The 25,200-nt window shown below is 46.9% G+C and overlaps 12 protein-coding genes across 12 annotated transcripts; 8 read left to right on the forward strand and 4 right to left on the reverse strand.

The window, feature by feature from the left end:
* Positions 1 to 1,567: 1,567 nt before the first annotated feature.
* LACBIDRAFT_333099 (uncharacterized protein) lies at positions 1,568 to 3,553 on the forward strand (the record flags this gene model as incomplete). Its single annotated transcript, XM_001887650.1, has 6 exons — positions 1,568 to 1,761; positions 2,279 to 2,312; positions 2,502 to 2,604; positions 2,814 to 3,184; positions 3,233 to 3,337; positions 3,533 to 3,553. The coding sequence occupies 6 exons, from the start codon at positions 1,568 to 1,570 to the stop codon at positions 3,551 to 3,553; spliced, it is 828 nt and encodes a 275-aa protein (XP_001887685.1).
* A 452-nt stretch (positions 3,554 to 4,005) lies between these two features.
* On the reverse strand, positions 4,006 to 4,190 carry LACBIDRAFT_310676 (uncharacterized protein; the record flags this gene model as incomplete). The annotated part of the gene is made up of 1 exon (XM_001887719.1): positions 4,006 to 4,190. The coding sequence occupies exon 1, from the start codon at positions 4,165 to 4,167 to the stop codon at positions 4,006 to 4,008; it is 162 nt and encodes a 53-aa protein (XP_001887754.1). The 5' UTR covers positions 4,168 to 4,190.
* A 576-nt stretch (positions 4,191 to 4,766) lies between these two features.
* On the forward strand, positions 4,767 to 6,452 carry LACBIDRAFT_333100 (uncharacterized protein; the record flags this gene model as incomplete). The annotated part of the gene is made up of 4 exons (XM_001887651.1): positions 4,767 to 5,349; positions 5,475 to 5,483; positions 5,825 to 5,937; positions 6,036 to 6,452. 4 exons carry the CDS (start codon positions 4,767 to 4,769, stop codon positions 6,450 to 6,452), a joined length of 1,122 nt encoding a protein of 373 aa, XP_001887686.1.
* Positions 6,453 to 6,837: 385 nt separating this feature from the next.
* LACBIDRAFT_333101 (uncharacterized protein) lies at positions 6,838 to 8,008 on the reverse strand (the record flags this gene model as incomplete). Its single annotated transcript, XM_001887720.1, has 5 exons — positions 6,838 to 6,934; positions 6,985 to 7,041; positions 7,130 to 7,188; positions 7,356 to 7,664; positions 7,772 to 8,008. 5 exons carry the CDS (start codon positions 8,006 to 8,008, stop codon positions 6,838 to 6,840), a joined length of 759 nt encoding a protein of 252 aa, XP_001887755.1.
* A 2,464-nt stretch (positions 8,009 to 10,472) lies between these two features.
* Positions 10,473 to 10,772, forward strand: LACBIDRAFT_310677 (uncharacterized protein; the record flags this gene model as incomplete). Its single annotated transcript, XM_001887652.1, has 2 exons — positions 10,473 to 10,563; positions 10,627 to 10,772. 2 exons carry the CDS (start codon positions 10,473 to 10,475, stop codon positions 10,770 to 10,772), a joined length of 237 nt encoding a protein of 78 aa, XP_001887687.1.
* Positions 10,773 to 11,129: 357 nt separating this feature from the next.
* Positions 11,130 to 12,361, forward strand: LACBIDRAFT_310678 (uncharacterized protein; the record flags this gene model as incomplete). The annotated part of the gene is made up of 5 exons (XM_001887653.1): positions 11,130 to 11,195; positions 11,253 to 11,754; positions 11,804 to 11,937; positions 11,990 to 12,124; positions 12,176 to 12,361. 5 exons carry the CDS (start codon positions 11,130 to 11,132, stop codon positions 12,359 to 12,361), a joined length of 1,023 nt encoding a protein of 340 aa, XP_001887688.1.
* Positions 12,362 to 13,438: 1,077 nt separating this feature from the next.
* LACBIDRAFT_333103 (uncharacterized protein) lies at positions 13,439 to 13,855 on the reverse strand (the record flags this gene model as incomplete). The annotated part of the gene is made up of 2 exons (XM_001887721.1): positions 13,439 to 13,658; positions 13,710 to 13,855. 2 exons carry the CDS (start codon positions 13,853 to 13,855, stop codon positions 13,439 to 13,441), a joined length of 366 nt encoding a protein of 121 aa, XP_001887756.1.
* Positions 13,856 to 16,487: 2,632 nt separating this feature from the next.
* Positions 16,488 to 17,952, reverse strand: LACBIDRAFT_333104 (uncharacterized protein; the record flags this gene model as incomplete). Its single annotated transcript, XM_001887722.1, has 4 exons — positions 16,488 to 16,748; positions 16,789 to 17,505; positions 17,540 to 17,694; positions 17,778 to 17,952. 4 exons carry the CDS (start codon positions 17,950 to 17,952, stop codon positions 16,488 to 16,490), a joined length of 1,308 nt encoding a protein of 435 aa, XP_001887757.1.
* Positions 17,953 to 18,715: 763 nt separating this feature from the next.
* Positions 18,716 to 19,059, forward strand: LACBIDRAFT_310680 (uncharacterized protein; the record flags this gene model as incomplete). Its single annotated transcript, XM_001887654.1, has 3 exons — positions 18,716 to 18,763; positions 18,823 to 18,931; positions 18,977 to 19,059. The coding sequence occupies 3 exons, from the start codon at positions 18,716 to 18,718 to the stop codon at positions 19,057 to 19,059; spliced, it is 240 nt and encodes a 79-aa protein (XP_001887689.1).
* An 820-nt stretch (positions 19,060 to 19,879) lies between these two features.
* On the forward strand, positions 19,880 to 20,281 carry LACBIDRAFT_310681 (uncharacterized protein; the record flags this gene model as incomplete). The annotated part of the gene is made up of 2 exons (XM_001887655.1): positions 19,880 to 19,919; positions 19,971 to 20,281. 2 exons carry the CDS (start codon positions 19,880 to 19,882, stop codon positions 20,279 to 20,281), a joined length of 351 nt encoding a protein of 116 aa, XP_001887690.1.
* A 984-nt stretch (positions 20,282 to 21,265) lies between these two features.
* Positions 21,266 to 23,070, forward strand: LACBIDRAFT_254518 (heterotrimeric G-protein alpha subunit, GPA3-like protein; the record flags this gene model as incomplete). Its single annotated transcript, XM_001887656.1, has 8 exons — positions 21,266 to 21,377; positions 21,427 to 21,603; positions 21,678 to 21,828; positions 21,882 to 22,004; positions 22,114 to 22,249; positions 22,307 to 22,426; positions 22,588 to 22,706; positions 22,971 to 23,070. 8 exons carry the CDS (start codon positions 21,266 to 21,268, stop codon positions 23,068 to 23,070), a joined length of 1,038 nt encoding a protein of 345 aa, XP_001887691.1.
* Positions 23,071 to 24,384: 1,314 nt separating this feature from the next.
* On the forward strand, positions 24,385 to 24,729 carry LACBIDRAFT_310683 (uncharacterized protein; the record flags this gene model as incomplete). Its single annotated transcript, XM_001887657.1, has 1 exon — positions 24,385 to 24,729. One exon carries the CDS (start codon positions 24,385 to 24,387, stop codon positions 24,727 to 24,729), a length of 345 nt encoding a protein of 114 aa, XP_001887692.1.
* Positions 24,730 to 25,200: the final 471 nt, after the last annotated feature.

The following is a 25,200-nucleotide window of genomic DNA, read 5'->3' on the forward strand; positions in this document are numbered from 1 at the left end:
GCAGATTCATCTTCTTCACCAAGATCAATGACCGCTTGTCCGGGTCGACGTGGACGATCGAGCACTTGGGCAGCGTGGAGCAGTTAGAAGTCAGAACCAAGTACGTTGAAACTCTGATGGCCTGTGGGAGTCTTCCGGCTATCTGAGGCAAACACGTCCAAATGTGCACGTTCGGGAAGAATGACATCATTGGGATGTATTCCGGCTATCCCTCTCGAACGATTGACGTCATCCGCACACATTCCGGCTACTTCAACGCCTTCAATTTTTTACGCGCCCCAACTTCATTGTTGGACTCTTCTCAAGCTTGAGATCTCGGTATTTTTTGATGATGTTCCATCATCTCGTCTGAAAAAAGAGGCCAGATATGATTTGGCGCAAATTCGGCCAAGTTGCTCCCAAGCACTCCCAAGTGACACCGATTTAACTGCGCTCGCTCAATTATTATTATGTTTGGCTACTACATACATGTAGACTACAGTATCTACAGAAGTGGCCTTTCTTGACATAGTCAGATCCAAATAATGAGACCAATATGGGGGTTTGGGCAAGGGGGTACCGGGAATTGAAGCCGTGACCCGAGGTAGAGGGGGGGGGGCTCTCTCAGAGTGCTTAAAAAAATTTAGCAGTAGTCCTCTTAAAATATGTTTTTAACGGCACCTAGCAACGGCGCATCACATCCACAAGCTTCAGACGTCTCAGACAGGATATTCGAAGCACTATTTAGGTGAACAATGGATATTTTTTTGGTTTCTGGTTCATCTCTTCTGATTTTTTTCATACGGCTCATGAACAGCAACAATGGCAAAAGGAAAGGTCAGTAGTATGATGTTTAAGTCCTCTATAGTCTCAAATACAGTTGATCATTCTACCTAGAATAAATAGAAGTAGGAGAAGATCAACTATGATGCGTCAGCAACCGTGAAATGCCCCGAGTGTGATGAAGATGTGCACGTCGGAACAGCGGGACCAGGACCAAGAAAAAAAGCCCTGCATGAAAGGACGCAAAGCAAAGAAAGAGAAAGGAAGGACACAGACATCGTTCCAGGTTGGAGTGAAGAAAATCCCCACATCATCACTGGCAGCGGCATCGAAAGGCTTAAGCAACTCCTCCAATCAGACCCAATCACCAGAGACGGGGCCTAAAGGAATTTTGAGGTTGCACCGATGGGGTGGCGCTGCGAGAATCACGCCCGCACGCGAAAACGTGCGCGCATGGCGTAGAATATGTCTCAGAGTCTTACTAGTACAGAATTGTTGATTCACATGTAGAAATGAGCAAAATTTGCTATGTTTTTCTTGGAATAACATATTTGAAGATGGGGGGGGGAGGTACTCAAACTCTTAAAAAAAAAAACCGACCCCGGGTAATTTATAAATTCCCGGGGCCCCCTTGGGTTTGGGAGAAAAAACGCACCCAGTGCAACGGCGCGTCTTCGACCCCAGTCGCTCTTGTTGAAGCGAGGGACGTTCTGTCTTTGTTACCCTCTCGTCCTTGATCCCCTGAATCTGCAAAGGAAAAAGCAAGTTTTATCTGATCCTGGGTTAGTATGACGTTTGAGAATCAATGACGACCACACTCACAGCAGCAGTGCACGGCGCCAACCCCCCAGCTAGGCACAACAAAAACGGCAGTCGCCACCTCCGTTTGGATGCGAATGGGTTCGGATTATGGGCATGGCGAAGACGTTGGTGGAATTCTTCGTACGAGCGCGGTGAAGGCAGTGCAGATGTATTCGAGTGCCTGGGTAGGGTAAAGTAGTGAGTCATTCCTGTTGAGACATAGATAAGCCGTGTTTCGTTGTAATGATACTCGACGAATGCTTGCTTTTTGACCCCCAGTGCATTTCATGTAGATCGGACAACTGGTGCAGCAGAAATAATTGTTGATCAAGCATCAAATAAACGAGACAACTTATGATCGGCGGAAGGTTCGAGAGAAGCTCAGGACAGCTTTAAGAATTGTGAGCGATTCAACAGTAATGAATGCCTTCATTAAGAATCTGAAGACGTCGGTTTTTATCATCGATGGTCGTGACGACTGCCAGCGAGGATTTGGTTTTTCAAATCCTAAGCGACGGGGTCATTGAATGCAGTCTTTCAGAATTTAGACGGGGATTGTACCGGTACTTAGACACCAACGCAAGGACAGCTTGAGGCGCGATGTGAAGACATCAGGAAAACTACACTTCACTTGTTGGGCTTACATCACTTGTGATCTCACTTGAATCACTTCGGCACTTGATGTTACAGCCACAACTTCCTTTCAAACTCGAAGTGAGTCCAAGTGGGGATTCAAGTCACTCACGTCAGTAAGTCGTAAGTGCCCGCGCTCACAAAAGCCATCGGGATGCTCAAACACACTACTTAGAAATTATTCCTAAGTGCATTCGAAGTCCGACGACATGTGACAATGTTGAAATTTTCACCATCGGTTTTTCTTTTCAACGTTCATCATAACTGAGCGGTGTCCAACCTGCCCTCGCCAAATCCCACTGCAGTCTGTGCCTGCTCGCTCGCCGACATGGAAAACGAACCGTAGTCATCACGCGCTTGACATTTGCTGGTGCAGGACTGAGTCTGCTGTCCAGCAGGACGTTTTGGGTACGTCTTTCCTCCCTTTATCTCCTCTTCGCTTTGTATTTTGATAGGGCAAGCTAACATGCATATCCTATCTTACAGACAATTGCAAAACATATTAACAGTCTCACAGAACACGATGACGAACCTTAGCCATCACACGCTCGACCTTCGCTAGTGCAGGATGGTTTTCTTGTACTTCTAGAGGGGAGGAAGTTGATGTTGGGATACAGCAGAGAATACGACAACCTTGGTCATCTGGTCTGTTCCCTTCTCCCCTCCCCGCCTGTCCCCTTTTCACAACTTCACCCTACCCAGGTACCACCTCCTCGACTACGTCTACACCGCCTTCCGCCACCCTCATATGGAGATCCCCACCGAGCCAAAAACAATCTGGTTTGTTCCCTTCTTCCCCGCCTGTCCCCTCCTCATGACTTTACCCTACCCAGGTACCTCGACTACATCTACACCATCTTCCGCCATGCTCATATGGAGACTCCCACTGCCGTCTTCACTGTGCCCAGATTCCGAGCTCATTCGCATTAGATGGAGGTGGCGGCAATCCCATCGCCGTTTTCGCCGTGCCTACATATTCGACATTTGGGTATGTCTCCTTTTCCCTTCCCTTCCACGTGATCTTATTTTCATGCAGGCTGAGCGCGCGTTCAAGTTCTGGATCACGGGGGTCTCTACTGCCGGCATTCCGGATCGTAAGGAAGAAGCAAAATTCTTGGAGGACAACTGGGGTGCCAGCACCGTGGGCTACATCGATTCTATCAACAAATTGTCACGAAGACAATTCGCGCATCGAGGGGATAGGCATTGGCACTGTGAACGAGCGAAACAGGTCATTTTGGTTTCTCCATGAGCGAGACTGAAGGGTGGGATGTTGGGTTGCGGGATGTTTGGCTTTCTACGCATTTCAGAGGTTCCTTGAGCCGCTACATTGTAGGTAGACATTGGTACCATTTAATATACTCTTTTACCCTACTAAATATACCATTCTGTGTGAAATCGGGAACAGTTCGAGACTGCTATTTCGTCACTTGGTCACTTTTGAGATCAACTTGACATACAACTTACCCACTTGAGTCTTCACTTGCATCAAGAGGAATCACTTGGCCAAGGCAGCAACCTACTTAGCCAAGTGAGTTTCCTTTGGCCACTTGAGTTCACTTTCGTCACTTGGCCACTTGTCAAAGTGACCTAAGTGACATAAGTGGACGTGTAGTTTTCCTGATGGACGCCGGCGGGCCATCAGTGAGCGCCTACATTCAACAGCAGTCGGAGTTGATATTTTTGTGAATTTTCGATGAACGTTCGTTCATTCATGATGTAGATTCAAAAAGCGTCGATTGGGGACAGAAGGACACGAAAGACTATTCCCTCAGATCTAGACATTTGTTGATTAAAAGTACAGCCAAATTAGCGTTTTGGTTGTCGATAAAAAGAAGTATGTCCCGTAACACCTAAATCCATCCGGAATAGCCTGGCAGCATCGCCAGCATCATTGGTCGGGAGTATTAACGTTGAAACGCGTCGCAGTGTATCCCTGGATGCAGAACGGGATTGGCGAGTCGCAGGCATTGCTGCAGACTTCCTTGATGGCTGTTGCAGGAGCCGCGGTGTAAAGGGTGGCGATGAGACAGATAGTGATTGAGAAGAGTTTCGTGTTGTGTTTTACTGGTTTAAGTCTGGCCATGAGTGGAGAATCAAAGGTGGGATGTCAAGGGACGTACTGAGGGATAGTATATGTTAGAGAAGAGTACCGCGGCAGAAGATTGAAGGGGGTTTTATACCGATCTTATCCGGGGCTGTCGGGCGATAAAAATCTGGGATCGATGTTTATCTTTCCAAAGAATGAACACATTACAGGAAAAATACTTACCTGCTCATTTTCGACAAGTGTACGTGGGAGCCACCAAGCAAACACCAAGTTGTTTATCGTTGGGCGGGCGGGCGCCCGCCGCCATGACGCAAGCGCCTTCTGGTTGTAAGCTTCATTGAGCGGAGAGGTATACCCTCGCAAATCTTTACGAGGAAACTGATTTTCTCGGACACTAAGGTCGAATCCGATGAACGAGGAATCAAGAGTCGTTCGTGAGCAGAAGCATCGCGATGGCTAGTACTCCTGGTCACGCGTGACAGCTCTTCTTCTCTTACCATCATCATCATCTCCGCCAGCAATGACAGCGACGACGAACAACGTTGATGCGATACAGGAGGTAAGCGCCATCTCGCCCTGCTATGCGATCCCTCACCCCATCGTGCTGCAGGACCGTCTCGTCGAGCTGACGGAGATGGAGCGAAACAACTCAGAGATGACTGACGATTCGCCATTTACCTCGGCTTTGACGACGCCTGTGGACCAAGATGTGCCCATCAATGTCTTTCAGGGGATACACAAGGCCCTTGCGAGAGATATGGACGGCTCAGCGGTAGACTCGTACTTTGATTCAAAGGCTGTAGGCAAAGGCGCGCATATCGCGCAGGTATCGCAGCAGTTAGAGGAAAGAAGGGTGGTTGAGGTTGAGGTTAGCTTTATGCTTCTTTCAACTGCGGAACCGTTTTACAGCCATTTATTAGATAGCCCCAGACGCAGTGTTGGAACTGGTGGCGACATTGGTCCCGGAAGCGATTTTGGCCCTGCAGGCGACGTTAGCCCCAGAAACGACGTTATCCTTGGAGAGGTCGTCATCATTGGTTGTAGAAGACACAACAAGCGACAGGCCATCTCTTTCCCCGCTAAACCAAGAACCGAGTCCTATGGTTGGGGATTTGAATGAGGTTCGGATTATCAAAATTTGGAGGCGGTTTCTCTGACTTTGTCTCACAAGGAGGACTGCGTGGAACCCCCCGCATTATGTTTAGAAGGCAACCCCACTGTCCCGCAGCTGAGCAATGTAAGTCGAGTTCCCAGTTCTCATTTTAGCGCTCACAGGTCGGTGTGGTCTGGTGATCTTTTACCCCGTGCCTTCCCTTCCGGGTACATCAGCCAGGACGATACCAGTTCACCATACTTCTCTTCTCCCGACATCGATACCTAACCAGCGGCAATTTACGTCCTTTTCGAGTAATATTGACCAAAGCATCCTTCTCAGACCATCTATACGCTGCCGAACGGACCTATTTTGGTGGAGAGCCTCTCCACCAATTCCCAAAATCAGGTTTAATTAGTTTCATCGACTATATGTGCCGCTTATCAACCTCTGTTAGCTCACCGTCGACGACACATATCCCACAGGCTTAGAGCCTAATATTGATCCCAAAGTAACCCCTTCCTCCGTTCTGACCGATGACTACGAACCTAGATATCCCCATTTCGTCTTCCACGCCGTCGCCATGTCTGCCATCCGTGTAATTTTCTTCCTACCCCGGTGCGTAGCAGCCGGAGCCACACTCTTCCTCTTTCCCCACCATCTGGAGCTCGTCATCTTTGAAACTGCTACCTCGAGCCATCCAAAGGCATTTACCGCTTTGCACACTTTGCCGAGTGCGGAATGCAATACTCAATGACTTTCTTGGCGTCTCGGGTGTTGTTCATCTACGAATTTCCGAATTTGGGAACGGTCATTACGGGCGGTCTTTTGGCACTGTTCTTTCATGCTTGGCAGGACTTTGAAGTGAATCGGAACGTACCTCTTGGGCATGACGACCGGCAGATGATTTACATTCTGGCGACCAGCTTTTGGCTCACTGGAGATTCTGTCAGCATTCAAAAGGTCGACGATCAATATTATCTTTCCTCTGCGACGCTGAAGAATCGGGAATTGATGTGTTTGTTGAGAAGGATTTGGACGAGGAGTGAAATGCATACGTTATTCGTGCTCATCTACCTTGTTTCTTCTGTGTATGATTGCAACAGCCTCTGAATAATATATTCCTGCTATGTCGGTGTGATGATAACGGAATACCTCTCCTTGCGGCCTATGAGCGCGGGCCAGTGCCTCTCTGGAGTCTGCGTTGATCGCTCCAACAACTTCCTTCAGGCCTTGTTCAGGCCATGCCAGGGATTTGTTGGAGGGACATGATAATATGCCAAAACGCTGGCATCCCCTTTTCATCTATCCTGACGAGACTTCGCTCGACTAGAGAGTTTGACCGGGATCTGTTCATACCATCAGCGCCTCCAAGGGATTCATTCCCTTCTTGTCTATATGATATAGCACGGCGTTTAAGATCCATCAAGAAACTGAGAAAATTACTTTACAAATGAAACTACTAAAACATCCTGGGAAGGAAGTACAACGCTGATGTTCATCGATGCCCAGCTTTTCCCTTGGGACCACGTTTATGCTGTCCCCGCCTCGACTCCTTCGGGTATTCACATGTAAGATCTCGACGCAGACATTGACTAAAAAATGTGGTAAGAAAGCTAATATCAAAATAAAGTCGATTGCGTACGCGCAAGTTTGGTCAGGTTCATCCTCATTTGGGCGACCACACGCAATTTTCCTCTCCCTGCAAAATAAACATGCGAGAATCAACCTCTTCTGCTCTCCGTCTTTCTTCGGGATGTGTGGTTTAGGTGGAGGTGTGGTCGACTGACGTGGGGGTGGCACCGACGCTACCTTTTGTTTGACCGGCGCGGGAGACGATCGACGACGACTGGAGGACGGAAAATGTGGTTTAAAATCCATATCCAAATCAGAATCAGACGAAGGCCTTTCCTTCCTTTTCGCCTTAGAAGTTTGTTGAGTTTTGGGCTCGGAGGGGGTAATCGGAGCTTTTGAAATCTTGGACTCAGCGCGACTGAGCTCCGATAGAAAAAGTACATTGGCTGAGAGCTCGGAGTATGAAGAATGTTGAGTAGGGGAAATGGGAGTGTGTTGAGAGTGATATGGGAGTAGATTGACGGCACTGTAATGAGGCTGGCCAAACGCGTCGTATGCGAGCTGGTCCTCGCATGGAATCTCATAGGCCTGCCATTCAACAGAACCTTCTGCGGAATTGTGGTACTGGCCCGGGAATGAGCCACACGTGCTGGGTTCGGAGACCGGGGGACTCGAAAAGTCCCAATCACCACGCGCCAAAGGCGTCTCGCAAAAGGTGTCCGAAACGTAATGCCGCCGGAGGGCTGCTGGCTTCGAAAGCGATCACCTTCATCATGCGGGACGTGTATATCCTCGGACCTGTCAAACTTCGGTATGTCAGCTTCTGCGGTGTAAATCGGAATTCAGTGGCCACCCACCTCCTGGTGCGATGCAACATGAAAATTTTGAGTTGCGGGGTCATAGGTAGGTGAAAATGTTGGTTGAGGCAAGTATAGATTCGGAGCAGGTGTCTGAATGTGGTTTGGTTGCCTGCGACCCATGGCTGTGAGTGGTTGATTCAAATCGAGAAAGGGCCGTCGGTTCTCATCGCGGGCAGCTGGGGAGAAGGTGGGTTGAAACGAGTCCTGATAGGAGGAGCCGTATAGGTTGGACATGATGTGATGGTATCCGTCGTATGGTCAGAGGCGAGAAAGAACGGCGAAGATGAGAGGACAATGAAAGAGATAACGGTGGTGGTTGTGAATGAAAAGTCAGGATGAGACGCCCTGAAGACGCCTTCAAGGTGAAAAAGGATAAACAAAACTCGGGGTGAGGTACAATTCATTTGAACCCTCACGTACAATCGAGCTTAACCTTCATTGGTCACTTCTGGGCAAAAGGCCTGCCTTGCGCTTGTCAACAAACGTCAAGTTGATCCGTTCACGTGTCCCAAGGGTTCGGCGACATCGCGGATGAGTCCGCTCAACTCCATTTATGCGCCAGGACTTGTAGAATTATAATGAAGTTGCCCATTTCTAAATGATCATGACCAGTAATTGATCAAGTTGTCATCGATTAAATCATTACGTAGGTTCATTCATGCATGACAAATCCACAAGGACATGATCAAGTCTTTGGCCCGGGAGTTCCCGATCTTGTAAATTGTAAGATAAGATGATGTCGCACATCACAGCCTCAAATGTATTGTCAGGTCTTGTGGAGGGGTCACCAGTTTTTAGAAACGCGAGGACGACAGCCACATGTCAACTTGGATCCGAGGGAAGTGGATCCAATGAAGAACTGCTGTCTCATCGTTGTGGCGGAATGTGTCAAACCGATGGTAAGTTTGAAGATGTGATGCTCTCGGGGTCAGAGTGTAAACCTTATGATTGCATTTGCAGCGGCCCCACTCAAATCTGCTTGCTTTCCAGTCGCTTATTGGATGACTTCCCATAAGGTCTAGAAACCTAGATTATCTTCTAAATATTTGATGGGCGGGGTTTGAAAATATATTCAGCCGTCTTTCTAAACCATAAACCAAGCCAAGGGGGTCTTAGGATTCCAAAGTCCGACCGGGGGCTGGGTAGTTAGGTCAGCCGCTGGGGGAGAAAAAAAAATGGAACCTCTATAAAGTGGTCTTAGAATGGCCACTGGAGGTCATTTTCAGCCTCTAAAATGCTCCCAGAGTTGTGCATCAGCTGTATTAAGCTATATGTCAGCATTGTGTTGTACCATTTTGATCCATTCAGCTATCACACATCATACCCATTTTTTCTGACCTTGGAAATATTTTTCTCTATTTTTCTGCTCTTCAAAGCTTTTGTCAAATTTGCGACAAAATCATGTGAATTGGTAGTATAATGTCTATTTCAAGGCACCTTGTTAAAAGTTACAAAGGCCAGATCACAGACATCAAGGGCCAGGGTATTGTGCATACTTACTATCACTCACCTCAAACAAGGGACAATCAGGCAGTTAAGCATAGCCTTTGAAAAATCCCTGGACAAATTAATAATTTTTAACTGTTTATGTAATTAGGACAAATTTATTGGACAAGTTAAATTTTGACAGCGTGTTTGTCTATTGTCCAAAGGCACTGACAGAATAAAAAACAATTGTTCTGCTTATTGTATAAATTTGTTTGTAACTGCATTCCCAAGGTGAAACATTGCTCAAAATAAAAATTTTGCCTAGTGCCAAAGTGAACAATTAAATTGTTCCTGAAATCTGTCCACTGTGCAGATTTTGATTCTTGACATCATTTTGTCCTGTGGACACATCTAATGATGCATTTAATAAATTAGCAACCTCTATTGGTTTACATTTGTTTGCCCTCTTTGAACAATAGGCAGACCAATTGTCAAAATTAAAATTGCCCCAACAGTTTGTCGTAATCACACAAAAGGTTAAAAAATGATTAATTTGTCTGGGGATTTGTCAAAGGCTCCACTCAACCGCCTGATCGTCCCTTGTTCAAGGTGACTGTTAATATCCCTACATTTTGCCTGTAACATTTTGGAGTGAATTGTGAAGGGAGAAAATGATCACGTGAACGATGTCATATTACCATATATAGACATGTGCCTGATTATGTAGGTCGGTAGGTCAAGCTGGCTACTGCTAAAAAAAAAAATCAACCCCAGGTCTTTTTTTTGAATCCTAGGACCCCCTTGGACTGAATCCGACTGATCATAAGCGATGGATGGCTTTCAGCTGATGGCTAGAGTCAGGTTGTAGCCTGATGCGAGGTTTGACTGCATAAGCAAGTTCCGACTACATAGTATGGAAACCTGGAGCACCAAGCTCCAAAAATACAGTAAAGTCTTTGCCAAACACTGCAGGCCATGATTGCCAAGTGAATTTGAAAAGTAGTGACCCTGGAGACCTCATGCTGCTGATCATCTGTACTACAATTTAAAAAAATGAGTTATGTGGATCGCCAACACAGCGGTCAATTTAAACTCAAGGAATAAATCAAAAACTATCATTTCAGCTAGATTGCGCCAGCTTGAGATGCTTTTGGCATGGTCACATGACTATCCAAACAACGCCTTGCAATGTGTCACCCTGCGTTTACCACCTTGTCAGCATCTCCCTTGAGGAGTGACAGCCTGCCTACCTAAAGTCCTACTTCTCACCATGCCAGAGGATCCTGAGATCAGTGTTATCATTCACCAGATCTTGGCTAAGATTGTCCAGCTGGCCAAGAAAGAGGGAAAAGCACCAATGGGTGAGTTTGCTCACCCAAGTCTCAACTCTTGATCATCAAACAAGCTAACCTGACTTCATGTAGCTTATTTACGGCTTTTTTCATGGTGCTTCACCTTGGGTACCAAGGCTAAGCCTTACTCCAGTATATCTGTCGACAACTCTCGATATACAGAGTCATTTGATTCTGATGATGACTCCTATGTTCCCAATGCATTTGACATGTCTTGAGCGTCAGGTAAACCGTGGGCTTATTTGGTAAAGAAGAACTTGAAACCTGGCCCAGTCTGTGTTGCCTGCCATGGCAAATGTTTGGCTATTGGAGCAGGACATATATGTCAAACATGCATCCCATCTTTACCTCATGCTTACAAGACTATTATATTCAGCATTTGACAACCTTTCATCTTGGCCTAGAGGCTAAGGTTACCATTGTGTCTCAAGAGGACTATGAAAAGCTCATTGCGAACGACTGTCCCGGACTTTATCAAACCTGGGTCATCTGCAAACACTAATCGGACCATCAACATCTTCGCAGCTATAGTCTCTGAGTCATTTGCGATTGTATTCTCAGACTTTGCATGACTTATGCACATGCATGTCACCAGTATCAACCGGCCCTGGACTCAACAAGATCTTGACATTGGATCACCAGTAAGTCATGATTGTTCCATTGAATTATGCTTTCACTTTAGCATTATATCACTTTAGGAGTGGCCTATTATCTGGAGCACGTTTCCTGATGGGGCGGACTGGTTCCTTGAGAAGGATGTTGCTCTCAATGCCCTGGAGAAGTGGAGACATGATATGTGCACAGGAGCACCAGGCCATTCGAAGCCCATTGTCGATGTTATTGCTGAAAATGGCAATCATGTATTTGGCAGATTTGGAAGACATCTTGCTAATGACTTCCTTTACTATGCTGCAAATTTCCCTGGTGCTCCTTGCTCCTGGGTTTGCTCTGATGATGCATGCTTCTCCCACTTCACCTCTCGTATTGTGAGCTATACTCAGATTTGGCAGTCTGCTGACTTTCTGAAACGATGTGGCATGTCAACCAACTCTTCCAATCCTTTCGCATTCAATACAACATCTGATCGTAATTATACTGCTGGATTTATCTGGGTATTCAGGAAGGCATTTGTCAAGATTCCACAGGACTTGTATAACCAGTACCTACGAGAAGGACTATTCAATCCAACTCATAAGATAGGTGGGTTGATTCTTCCTTTTCTGTTTTATCCTGACAATTTTCTGCATAGGGGATCCATATCAGTACACTGGACCGCTCTCTGACAAGCAGTTCAAGCGTATTGAGGTGAACTACCATGCTTACCTTGATGCCTTCACCGTCATAACAGCAAGAGTTCCAGATGGGTGGAAGGATGGACCAGTTGTAGGTTCTTCATAATCATCGCTGTTCTCTTTCTCATAGTAATCATTGGCAGCAATCATTCTCTGACTTCAAGGAAGCAGGGTATAGTACCACCATTAGGCCAGCGCAGTTCCATGAAGCAAAGCAAAATATGGTAGATCCAGACCATGCCATACAAGTTTGCTTGCGGCCAGGAAGACCAGCAAAGGTGTGTTGTTCATGCCTTTTCAATCAGCACAATTCAGTTTACACTTCTCAGGTTACAGGGAATGGCCCAGGGCAGAAGAGGAAAGCGCTGACAAGAGAAACTCTTGAAAAAATGAAGCTACAGAAGAAGAGAAAACTGATGATTCACTCAGAAGAGCAAGAGAAGGAGAATGAGCTTCCTATTATTGTTGCATCACCATCCCCTCCTCAAAGATTGACCCACTCTCATAAATGTTAACCAATACATCTGTAGCCAGTAGATTAGTATTCTACTGTATGAGAGCAATTATCTAAACCTTCCTCCCCAAGAAACATACAGTATCATTATTTCAGGGATATTGCCTTCATCAAATTATCAACCAGAGAATTACCAGAACAGATATTAAATGAGATCTGTGTCCTGTGTCCTGGGTTCCCACACTGGTGCAGACAGTCAACTTTAAACAGAAATTAAGCTCTTGCACTTTCTCTTATTCTTTCAAAGGAGATATGAAGCAATTTTGAGAGGCATAAGGCTACCATACAAATTATAAGCCAGAGTATGGGTGAGATGCATTCTCCCATCATCCCATGTTTCCATGAGGCTGCCCACTTCTGACTTCAAACAGAAATTAAGCACTTGCACTTGCACTTATCCTTTCAAAAGAGATATGAAGTAATTCTGAGAGGCATAAGGCTACCATACAAATTATAAGCCAGAGTTTTGCAAGGGAAAATCCAAGTGGGTGAGATGCATTCTCCCATCATCCCATGTTCCCACGAGGCTGCCCACTTCTGACTTCAAACAGAAATTAAGCTCTTGCACTTGCTCTCATCTTTCCAAAAGATGCATGTAGCAATTCTGAGGAACATAATGCTGCCATACAAATTATAAACCAGAGTATTGTAAGAGAAAGTTCAGAAGGGTGAGATGTATTCTGTGAATGTCACATCATCTCATGTTCTCATGAAGGTGCTCACTTTTTACCTCAAAACAGAAATAAGACTCTTCCAGGTTTCTAAATTCTGGTTGCCTCCAAAAAATTCAAAGCTATTCCAGAGGGTGTGATGTCTCCATCAAAATCATCAACCAGAGTATTACAAGTTAAAATCTCTAATGACTGAGCTTACAGCCTGGTCAGTCCTCCTGTGGTATGACTATATCTTTCTCTTTTGTTCCGTACTTCTTTTCAGATTCAGATGAATAGAATATCAAGTCAAGTATAATTGTATATGTATAAAATGGAATAGCTACATGGGTAGGATATTTTTTATGCTTGAGATTCAATAGAGAATTTTAAATTGGGAAACCAGGATGAAAACAAATACCTCATTCTTAATCAGAGTTATACTGAGTTCCAAGAATTGAGACCTTTCCTTTAGACTTTCCCAATGACTTCTTGTTTCCTGTGGCTAATTGGTCTCCCATCTGCGCGATCTCCGAAGGATTTTGAAGTTCGAACCATTCACAGTACTTGTTACACTGGTGCTGAAGGGGAAACAGATTGAACGCTTCCCCAAGATTTCCATCGCCAAAGAGGTCATTACCAAATTGCCTGCCAGACATGTCTGTTATTGGGTATTGTGAAAAAAACGGCTGGACTTACGGTGCAGTCAGGATTTGGGGATCTGTGAGACCAACGCCAACGCCTGGAAAGAAAGGTAAGAATCCGATATGAGCTGCTGGAGCGTTTAATGTTACCTTGGAAGTCTGAGACATAAGCGAGACCTCCAGTGATAGCGTATTGAACATATGTAAGGCAGTGCGCAGCTTGACGTCATACAAATTTACTTTTAGGCGCCTTTGCCAAACAAACGTCCGTTTATAAGCCGGACCACTCTTGGACCACTCCCCTCATCTCCGCAATCGAGAAGTACGAGCTTCTAAAAGCAAAGGAATACTTACCGGCGAATAAGTGCAAGAGGTAATGCCATGAGTCTTGTACCTGCACCTCAGGGGTCCTGGTGGTTCGAACTTCGTTGACACTTTTGGTGACAGAAAATTGTTAGTGACGACCTGATGTGATGTCAAAAAAAAAGGACTGGCTAACTGGAAATGCCAAATTCGGGACTCAGTACTCAGGGGGCATCGCTCACGCATCACCGACAAATACACTTCCCGAAATTGCCATGGCAGTTTGATACACACCGATCGATAGCTTATCTCCCTGCCGCCTCTCTCAAACATACGGCCATGGCCCTCCCAAGGCTCACCCTCCTCGGTCGTTCAGTTCTTTTGATGGTCTTTGAGTAAGTATTGAATCGGTGAAGTATCAACATATCAATTGACTAACGTGCGCAGACTTGCTGTGAACGCGATTGGTTGGACTGTTGCTGGGATCTTGTTCGGGAGACACGATGATACGCGCGGAATATTAGATCTGACGCTGTTGGCTTGGGTATGTGGGATTGGATGATTTTGTTGATTGCTTTGATATTTTGCTTCTCTTCGCGGTAGACGCTGGGGCTTAGGCATGGTACGTCGCGATCATTATTGGCCTGCGAAGTTGAAGGCATAGCTAGGGCTTTTCAAAGCAATGGACGCGGATCACATTAGGGGATTCTCTTTCCTCGTTTCGGCAGTGGTACGGTTTCGGTTATCTCAGGTTCATATGATTAAACCCGTTCAAATTCCAGAAGTGTAGAATTTGGTTGATCGATCTTACTTACACAAGCGCCATCGACAACGCTACAAGAGGATTAATCAATCTCAATCAGCTATCCTTTACTTGCGGTTATTTTTCTCCCTTGGACATAGCACCATTGTGATTGCCGTGGTGAGTTGTTTTTTTAGATGGGCACGGATGATCGTTATCATGTGTGTATCGCCATTTCTTCAAGCGTTTATAACAGAATCGGGGACATTGGAAAGGTCGGAGGGATAGTGGGTAAGAGACGTATAATTTAACCGTCACTATTCATCCCAATAGGTTTTTTTAAACCGCCGCAGGGGACGCCGTCTCAGGCTCGTTTTTATTTATCATCGGTCTCGTGAATACTATTATTCTGTGGAGGATTTGAAGCGCGGCCGTCAGGGAAGCCATCTGTCATCAGGAGCATATCATAGAACAACGTGAGCTCCCACAGGAAAAGATCCGGGAGCAGCGACGGTTGAACGGCGAGACGGTCGAAGAACCCAAGCGCAACCTTAAAGATGACAATATGCTCATAATGCGTATTATAGGATCCATTATAACATTTGTGGATCGACCTTGGAAGGTCCTTTTCTTTCTCCGATTTCGTTTTGGCGCAGCCTGGACTGCTGTTTAGTTGCACCCCGTCTGCGTGCTTTTTGGATATGCTAAGACTACACATTATTATGGGAAAGTTTGACGCTGACTATTTAAAAGGATTTGACATTGGCACTGCCTCATCAATGGCGCTACTCGCCGTCTCAGCGCTCTCCCGAAAGGGGCGACGGATTTTCTATACCCAGTTCTCACGTAGTCATCCTTCCAGTGAAATCCTGATCATGGACAATCGTCAATTTTGAAACCCGTCAGTTCTTGTTTACAGTTGTGATGACCCTGGTAGACTCTGCACACTCCGTTTTAATGCTATACTCGTACAGTGGGGTCCGTGAGCGCTCGTTTTTTGTCTTTGAAAAAAGGGAGAACGCTGCGTCCAGAATGGTGCGAAAAAAATCCCAGCCTGGATTGGAGGACCCAGAGAAAGCGATAATGGGGGAATCTAGCAAGATAAGGCAGAGCATCTGCTTGCTTTGGAGAGTGCAAGTGGTGTAAGTGAGGGAAGCTATGGGGGAGGACTTGAACTCGGCTAAGATAAAAATTGGGGATCCGGGGGGAACTGCGAGAAGGCGAGGAGGGGAAACTGGCCCTGAACGTTGACGAAGGAATGGAGCAGAATGGGCGGGTGAAGTTGAATGTCGTCCAGGCTGAGTATGACCCTTATGTTGATGAGTATTCTCATCGTGCTGAATGAAGTGATTCTTAATATCTTGCTGATCGTTCTTATGGGTCTCATCGGGGACAACTGCGGTCCTTGTATCGCAGCTGCGGAGGCGGATGATGGTCATGGAGATGGATTGGCAGGTCGGTGGTGGAGGGGATGGGCAAATGTACATTTGTATGAAACTTGTTGAGAGAAGGAGCGAGGGCTGAGTTTAACTAAGGCTAATAACCGGTCGGGATTTATCGGAGTGGGGATTGTAGGAGGGTTTCTTTTTGTCGTTGTTGGGTGGTACGGAGGTCGGTGGGTCATAAGGAAGCTGATGGGAAGGAATTAAAATTATTAGTAAAAGAAGGGTACTGAGTTTACGGTGTATTCTGATGGGTAGGTGATGGTAGTGAAAAGTGTGGATATCATGGAAAAGGGTAAAATAATGTAAGGGAGTCTACAGCCCAGAAATCCCGGAGAAAAGTACACTACATGACTACAAACTTGCTCAGCTTCTTCTCTTTTGTGTGTCCGGTGTCTATCCGGGGTTGTCGTAGTACACGAATGAGGTTCATGAAGAGGCGCTCTACGTTCTGCGCTGTCTTGGCCGAGGTCTCCATGAAGTAGGGAGGACGACGCAATGATGGTGTGCCTGGTGTACCCATCCTGCTGGCTTCCCCGTCTCCTGGCGACGCGGCGTCAGATGGAAGAGTGGTTGTAGATTCCGGGAGTGTTGAGGGAGAGAGAATCTTTGAACATGTGGGTTAATGGGACTGCGGAGAGGCCTACGCGAAGGGGGGAAGGGTCGTCGGATTGAATTTGAATGGAGGTAGAGCCTGGCTGCAAAACATCTTGCTTTGGGGTTGTCTCGGTGTGAGTGGCGACCTGAGGGATAGAATCGACAGCAGGGATCGTCGTCTTTTGAGAGCGGCGGGGTCTGGTGGAGGAGGATGAAGGCGAGAGCTCGGATTTTCCTTTCTGGCCCATCATCATTCCCTCCCACTCACAGCCTTCTCCAAATCCGCGCCCTTCTTTCCCTCCACAAGCAAGTTCGCAAATTTTCTCGCACCTCGACTCTTCCTTCCCCTTTGTCTGTGCTTTGCGTTTCCCTTTATCCCTGCCATTTGCTGAATCCTCCGTTTCGTCCCCCGCGCAGACATCACCATCGTCAGGCTCTGGAAGCGAAGCAAGCGGGCGTTCTTGCGCTGTGATCATAGTAGGAGAAGACGAAGGTGAAGAGATACCCATCGAAGTAGTCGAGAAATACGCCGAAGTGGGCATGATGAGGGACGGCGTCGAAGCCACCGTCACCGTTGCCGTATCCGTCTGTGTCTGGATCGTAGGCCTGATCGCTGGAAGCTGGGTGGGTAAATGCGGGGCGATGACGGGGATGGTGGTAGGCGGTGCATGTGGGCTCAGAAGGAGGTTACGGACGAGTACGCCGGCAGCAGTTTTGTTCCTCGAACCCAAGGGACTGGGACTCCTGCTCCTGTAACTCAACGGGCACTGCTCCAAGAGGCAGGGGGGGCTCTACAGATACTTGTTCCTCTGCATGCGAGTCGTCGATGGACGCGGCAGAGTCGAGAACGGAGGGAACAGACTGCTCGATTTCTTCAGTCGACTTTGCGCGTGATACTCTGGGGGTTGGGTGGAGCGTGGGCGGAGGGGGGATAACGGGAGGTTCAATGACCCATTCTAAAATCGCCGATGAAGACGAGCGGCTGTGGTTATCGTGTCAGATCAGGGTACATGTTAGTGAAAGAAAAAGACACATACACCGAGGTGGGCGATGAAGAAATTGAGTTTAGTGAGCGTGACCTGAGTCGGGGTTCGTTTGTGCGTAGGTCTCATTGGGGGCGTTTTGTAGGTGAGCCGAGGCTGGATGTCATATGGCGTAAATCGACGGCTGGAGGAGAGTGGGCACGAAGGGTGGCTGTATGGCTCATTATGCATTATGCATTAGTGGTGGCATGCGGAATGAAGAGGACGAAGACTTGCGAGAGAGGGTTTCTAGTGATGATGCCATGATGGTAGACGTTACAGTGCCTTGCATAATGCTTTGCAGCATGAATTTTTTGAAATTGTATTTGGCTGTGTTTAAACTGGTCCTGAGATGTCACATTCAGGCTTATTCCGGACAGGGATCATTTCGTTGGGCCTTAGTTGTGACATATCAGGTTCACTACAAATATAATCAAATATGATTTGAAAAAATTCATGCTGCAAAGCATTATGCAAGACACTGTAGCTGACAGAAAGGTGGTGGTTGATATGAAGGACGTGTTGTGTGTTACTTCAACTTGGAACAAGACCGAAAGACAAAACCATCGTCACGTTAGTCATCTCCGTGTTTGACTCTGTTGACCAACAATCTACTCCGATCTCTTATCGTCCTGGAACACTATGTATTTACGATCAGCATCGATTCTATCGTCAATTGAGGAGCGCGCGATATGGTTTACCAAACACAACGGTCATCAACGTCCTTCTTAGCTCAGTTGGTAGAGCGCATCACTAGTACACATTGATTTCTTTTTTCATCTGGACCGACATGCAGATTGCTAGCAGCCAAGCAACTCAATTTACGCGTTCAAGGCGCCAGGCAGTCTTATGCAACTCCTGACTGGAAGGGGAACATCAATCCGTTTACATTCTTCTCAGCCACCTTGTTTTTACAGACAACGAATCTTGTTGGCAACAAACCGCGATCAATCACATGCCTCGGAACAGCGAAGAGGTCAACATTTTCATTAGCCCACTCCAAGTACGTGCTATCTTTTCTCTTTACTGTCAGTTACAACATTCTCGACTGTATGACTCTAGGGTGATCGCGGACACTCTGCCCAAGTCTACTCGGACGTGCCTATCACCGACAAGAGTGTAGAGACGCAATCGTTCCTAGAAGCCTCATATGGTCTTGTTCAGCCGTTTGGTACGTACTTTCTATTACATGTACTCTGAACAACCGAAGACTTAGAGGAACCCCGCCTCCTTGGTATGCACAATCCCGTCTTTGGATATGTTAGGTTCTGGATTCGTGCAGGCAGATATCAGGGGTAATATGCAAGTGGGTCTTTTCATCCTTATTCATGCTTCCTGTGTGCATCCACACTGAACAGGTCTATCTACTTGTTTCTCGCTTCTCTTTCATTTAAGGACTTCGAAACGGCTCCGAGTGATGCGTCAGGAACGCTGGAATCCCTCGTAGAACACGAACGTCAAGAATGTGCATGCTCCACAACCCAGATGCAGAAAAACGGTACCCCGCGTCTTGTTTGCCTCATTTGGGAGGTCCTTATCACGTTGAATTGGGTAGCTTTACTCTTTCATTTGGTCTGTCGGTTAACATTGCTGGATTAGTTACGACATTCCCTTTATTTCAACCTTATATCCTTCAATATGGATTAATGCACATGGCTGATTATATATTAATACCAGGGGACTGGCGTTCACATGCAAAGCGCTGCAGAAATGCGGGCCGATACGTCTTCGGAGCTATATCCCTGCTTCAAACGTTCGTACAATGAGGTCCGCGACATCATGGCCGCTACAAGTCATGATCCACTCGATGGGAAGCTCTATGTGTCGTAGGATGAGGGAAAACCTTGGAATATGGCAGAGGACGAAAGGTGGTTATGGTAATCGACTCCGAGGGACCATTCGACAACCGCTACGTGAGTTTGTTGAGAACGTTTAGAATGACCTCGGCCGAAATTTTTATGCTTTCCAGGCAATCGCGCTCACCAATGGGACTGTTCACTTCTACACCGAAGACCGGGGAAAGACGTGACGATCTTTTCAAGTTTTAGTACTATCACCAGCCGGCTGTTGTTCCATTCGGATCCCAAGAAATGGGGATCCATACTTTATCAGGAACCGCATGCAACTGCCAAGGGTGGGGCGCAATTTGCCACGAGGAGGTACACATCATTCTCACTTTCTCTGACTCATAAACTAACACAGCATTCTAGATATATTACGCCAGCCCCCGCTGCTCTCCAAAACCTCTCGTTGTCAATTCCCGCACAGCCGCAAAGACTCCAAACATGACCCACTTCAACCTCATCTATTGCGTCGACGGCTCACCTCCAGCCACCTCTTCTCCAGCACCGACTTCTCCAACCAAGACCGCAAAGTCGAGGACCTCAGCATTGGGAAGGACGCAAAGGGCATTATTTACATCCTTTGGCGGAGGTTCCTGACCCCAAACTACGATCTTGTATGCTCGGAGGGATGGTCAAATAATTGGAAGTTTTCCGTGAAAGATATGGTTCGATTTTAGCTCCTACCTTGGCTTAAATATATGACGCTCTTAATTACTATGTCCTTCGGTAACTGAAGGGTGACGATTGGGAGATGGTGAATTGTGGAGCGTAATTGACATGAATCCCGAATATCCTAATCTTGAGGATTCTATAAAGTTTCAACAACCCACAGGTGTTCGACGAAATGTACGATCGAAATTCACAGCGAAGGCCTGGTTCTATGATGCTTCCCTTATGTCAGAGTCGTCTTTTGCTGGCGTTGACCTACGAAAAGCAGAAGGATACCCTGCTTCCACTGTTTTCTAGTAAGGCGATCCTCAAATTAGAGTACATTATAGGGGTGTAAAAGCCACACCGTTCTACATCTGTTGTGTGATACGCTGACAATACCATGGATTGATAAGATCCTTCAGGCGTTGATGAACAACCAAGATACACTCCGACCGTTCGCCCTTCGTCATAGATATCTCTCAATGTCAATGAACATAATCACCACCTATTGCTTCGCCACATTGCGTTAATTTTATACATCTGTCGTGCAGGCATCGCACAAAGGCCGTATACGTCCGTTTCTTCATTTACCCACCCGCAGCGGGTGTAGCGCTGAACTCAACTCTCGCCGTCAACATCACCAAGATTACTTGGTAAATGATGTTCCCGCCACTAGTATCACCTCTCTTGGTCTCACCAATTGCAAGATGGACCGCAGGCGTAGTTTGGCAAACCTCCTTAGAACGTCCTCGGAATTGTCAAAAGTCGGCGCCTTTGGTGCAATGGTGGATAGGGTCGTAGGATTGGCAGACCTGAAAGGGAACAGGCCCTGATGGAAAACAAGCATCAATAGTTTATTCTGGATACGTCTCCGTTGGAATTCGTGAGCATCGACTACTCCTTTCCTACCCTCCACGATGCTGACCTCTGCCAACGTAGATATTAACGTGTGAGTGATACCGCAACCCCAAAACGGCTGACCCTGGAAACAACGGTGTGCAAGACCAAGTATGGGTGGATGCGTATCGACGATGGATCGCCTGCCAGGCGATCCATTGGGGAAAGAGCATTTGGGACCGGAGGGCAGGTGGTTCAAGAGGGAGTGTAAGATGTTGTTACTGGGTGAGTGCTTCACGTGTCCTTTGTAAGTGAACTCACTAACGATGTCTAGGCTCTTGTGATTCAGGAAAGAGCACCATCGTGAAACAAATGAAGATTATCCACCAAGGTGGTTTCTCCGACGCTGAGCTTGCAGAGTTCCGCCCAGTGGTGTACGAGACTGTTCTTCAGTCCACGCAGCATGTTATCCGGCACATGCAGAAGATTGGGATAAAATCTCAACATTTGAGTCCGGTATCCCTTTATCCTCCCTTCGCACACCCTCCTTGCTAATGAATCACTCCTAGGGTTTCATCAACACAGTGATGGACTACAAGATTGAAAAATACAATTTTGAAGCGTCATTCGTGCCGGAGATTGCAGAGGCTATACATCAACTCGTCAAGGACCCGAAGTTACACCAGCTCATCAATGAACAGTCGAGCGAGTTCTACCTGATGGATTCAGCTCAGTAGTCTGTGTTTATCTCCCTCCCTTGCACCATGTCCCCGCTGACGTGCCTAACAGCTTCTTAGGAGAAGTGCTGCGGATAGGAACACCCGGATATCTCCCCAACATTAGTGATATTCTGAGAGCACGACAGAGAAGTGTCGGGATCACGGGGACACGGTTCAATATGGGCCAACTCTTGTATGTCTTTTTGTTGTCTTTTCAGGGTCTTCTACCATGCTTCTTGCCATGTTACCTGTTATGTCCTGGCGCTTACGCGGATAAGGTGCTGATGAACATCTATTTGCAGAATACACATGTTCGATGTAGGAGGCCAACGATCGGAACGGAAGAACTGGATTAGCTGTTTCGAGTCGGTGACGTCCATCATCTTCTGCACAGCCCTGAGCGAGTATGACCAAGTCTTGTTGGAAGACAAATCACAGGTCCCACTCCCTTCCTCTCTCCTTCATACATTGGGATACTAACCCAGTCCGCTGTAGAACCGGATGGCAGAGTCACTAGTCCTGTTTGAGTCGGTTGTGAATTCGAGGTGGTTCCTCCACACGTCAATCATCCTAATATTCAACAAGATTGACGTGTTCAAGCATAAGTTGGCAAAGGTATGTTCTGTCCACTGTGTGATTTCTCGGTCTTTCTCCCGACATCCTGCCTCCCCCCTTTATTGCCGCTGTCGTCTGTCAGTTTCATTCTCACCCTCTCCTCACTGCGCTGATGCCCATTTTCTCGCCCCCTTGCTTATGCTGGCACTTCTCCCATGTAGGTTCCACTGGAGTGGTACTTTCCAGAATACACGGGCGGCTCTGATGTCAACAAGGCGGCCAAGTACATACTAGCAAGATTCATGCAGGCAAATAGGGCACAGTTGCGTGTGCATCCACAGTATGTATCTCTCTCGTCTTGTGTCTCCTTTTGTCAGTTTGACTTTTTCGCTTTCCTTGATTCTTCCTGTTATGCCAATGCCATGTTGCTCACCTGCTGCGCTACTACTTTGCATCTCTGTCATGTACCCCACTTGCGACTATGTTTCTCTTGTCGCGAACCGCACCCTTTACGGGCAACTGTTCCCTGTTCCAGCTTCTTGTGATCTTTTGCTATTTTTTATTCTTGCAGCACTGACCGCTAATCATCGCTTGCCCTTTTCAGCATCACCCAAGCCACGGATACTACCAACATCCGGCTGGTCTTTGCCACGGTCCAAAAAACAATTTTGCAAAACGCCTTGAAGGATTCTGGGATCGTATAGGCCATCCACTGCATCTATTCACTTCTGTCTCTTGAGTTGCATCTAGATTGTTGATTGTAATACTTGCCTAGCTTTCCTCTTGTACTATAAACACTTGCATATCTTGATTAACGGATATCGACTTCATTTTTCTCATCTCATCCCTTTGGTAAGTATTCAACCCCAGTGAAAACCGGCTCTGTTACCAGCCGCAAGTATCTGCGAATTCCCGGCAGATATCGGAGATCGTCGGCAGAGCAGAAAGGTGCAGGTAGAATGGGATTTCGTCCCTTTTGCGGATTTTTTTCCGCAACTGTCTGCCCCTTTTCGACGAACTACGGCGTTGATTGCGGAAATTTCGGCGGCTACCCCTTCTATTCTGCTCCCATCTGCATTTCTCTGTCCTCACTTGTAGGTAGAATTTTTTTGTAATTCCTTCATATAATACACCATTTCCTGCGAATATCTGCAAATTTCTGGTTGCTATATACTCAAGACCCCTGCGACACGACATTTATCCCTGGAACGGAACCTTAACCAATCGCCGTTTCACACCCATTCCCACCCATCCGCTTGTGCACACGTCTGAGAGACAGATATATCGATGTCGGGGGTCGGCATTGTAGATGGGGGGAGTAAAGGGAATTTTGAGGCGCTGTATATTTCGTCCATCAGACACGCGACACCACACCAAAACGCACTCACAACTCGTCCTCGACATAGAATACACTGCAGAAGGCGCATATATGCACCGAAAATGGTCACTTAGACGACATGTACAAGGACAGGAAGTCACTTACCGAGGTATCAGAAACGGACACGCTTCCTTGTACCCAGTAAGAACAGTCACTCAAGCTCCAATAATGGTACTCATGGGCGAGATGTCATGCAGAGCCTATAGGTTGACGATTCTGTATGAAGAATATGTTCACGTATGTTAACGAGAGGAATGGGCGGAATGGTGGGAAGTGCGAGGAGACGGATTGGGGGAGATGGTGGGGGGGCGGAAAGAAGGAAGGAATAAAGTCAATTCGATAGCGCTCTGAGATATATAGTCGCGCGCAGGTAGTAGAATCTGGGGAAAGAGTTTGAGGCGAGTCCAGATTGATGTCGTCCAAACGAAGCAGCAGAAACGTTGCGGCCCGCAGCGGATCATCGCCGATTTTGCCCTTTTCAGCCGATATTCGCACATTCTCGTGGAGGCTTGCAGAGCCGGTTTTCACTGGGATTCAACATTTAACATTTGGTCACGGCCACGCGTTAACCTTACTCTGACATATCGTATATATATAGAACATCATCTGGTTCATCCCTCTGGACTGGGTTAAATTTGGAATGAAAGCCATTGTTATCAATGCTATCCGCAATCGTCGTGAGCGCATTGCCCAAAAGAAGTGGCTGCTACCGGCGTCCCACTCACCCGCACCCAATCGCGCGCCGCGTCCATCCATGAATCGTTCTGCTCAAATCGTGTGTCGTTCATCAAGCGTGCGGCACATAAAGTGGGCTTTGGCGGAAAGATCTCAACGAAGCTTGAAGAGCTGCACCGATTCAGCTCTATTCAAGCCCAGAGAGTTGGCCAGACGCTCGCGAGGAATCCGAGTAGGATTGGTGGGACAGCCCCTGTATAGTTTTCCTTCCTTCGACGAGCATAATAATTCCCATAAATGGAGGGATTGATACCAATTGCTGAAAAAAAAAACCGAAAAATACAGCCACCGAACGTAATTCAGGTAACTACGAGACAAGGGCGGAGAGACCGAAGGGGTCTTGGAGCATGTCGACAGCAGCGCGAATGAGAGCTGGAGAATATTTGAATGGTTCAGGACTAGCTTGTGGACTCTGGAAATAGAGTACGAAATGAACAATGGGATGAGTGAAGAGAACGGAGAAGAAGTGAACGTGGTTTTAGGCGGGGAAGCTCAGGTCCATACGATTTGCGAGCTTTCGAAGGCTCATATTGTAAAACAACACAACGATTTTGTTCGAGAGATGAGCAGAACCTTAACGGGAATTTTCACGATTAAATGAACAGCACAAGACGAATGGTAAATTTATATGAGGACGTAGGTGGGGGATGCTTCGGGGAGGTTTCGTGATCTTTTCAAGTTCTCCTCGTTCGCCTCCCGTCTCCACCCCTATTTATTTCCC

This window comes from Laccaria bicolor, genomic scaffold (assembly GCF_000143565.1).
Source record: "Laccaria bicolor S238N-H82 LACBIscaffold_47 genomic scaffold, whole genome shotgun sequence".
Lineage (NCBI taxonomy): Eukaryota > Fungi > Basidiomycota > Agaricomycetes > Agaricales > Hydnangiaceae > Laccaria > Laccaria bicolor.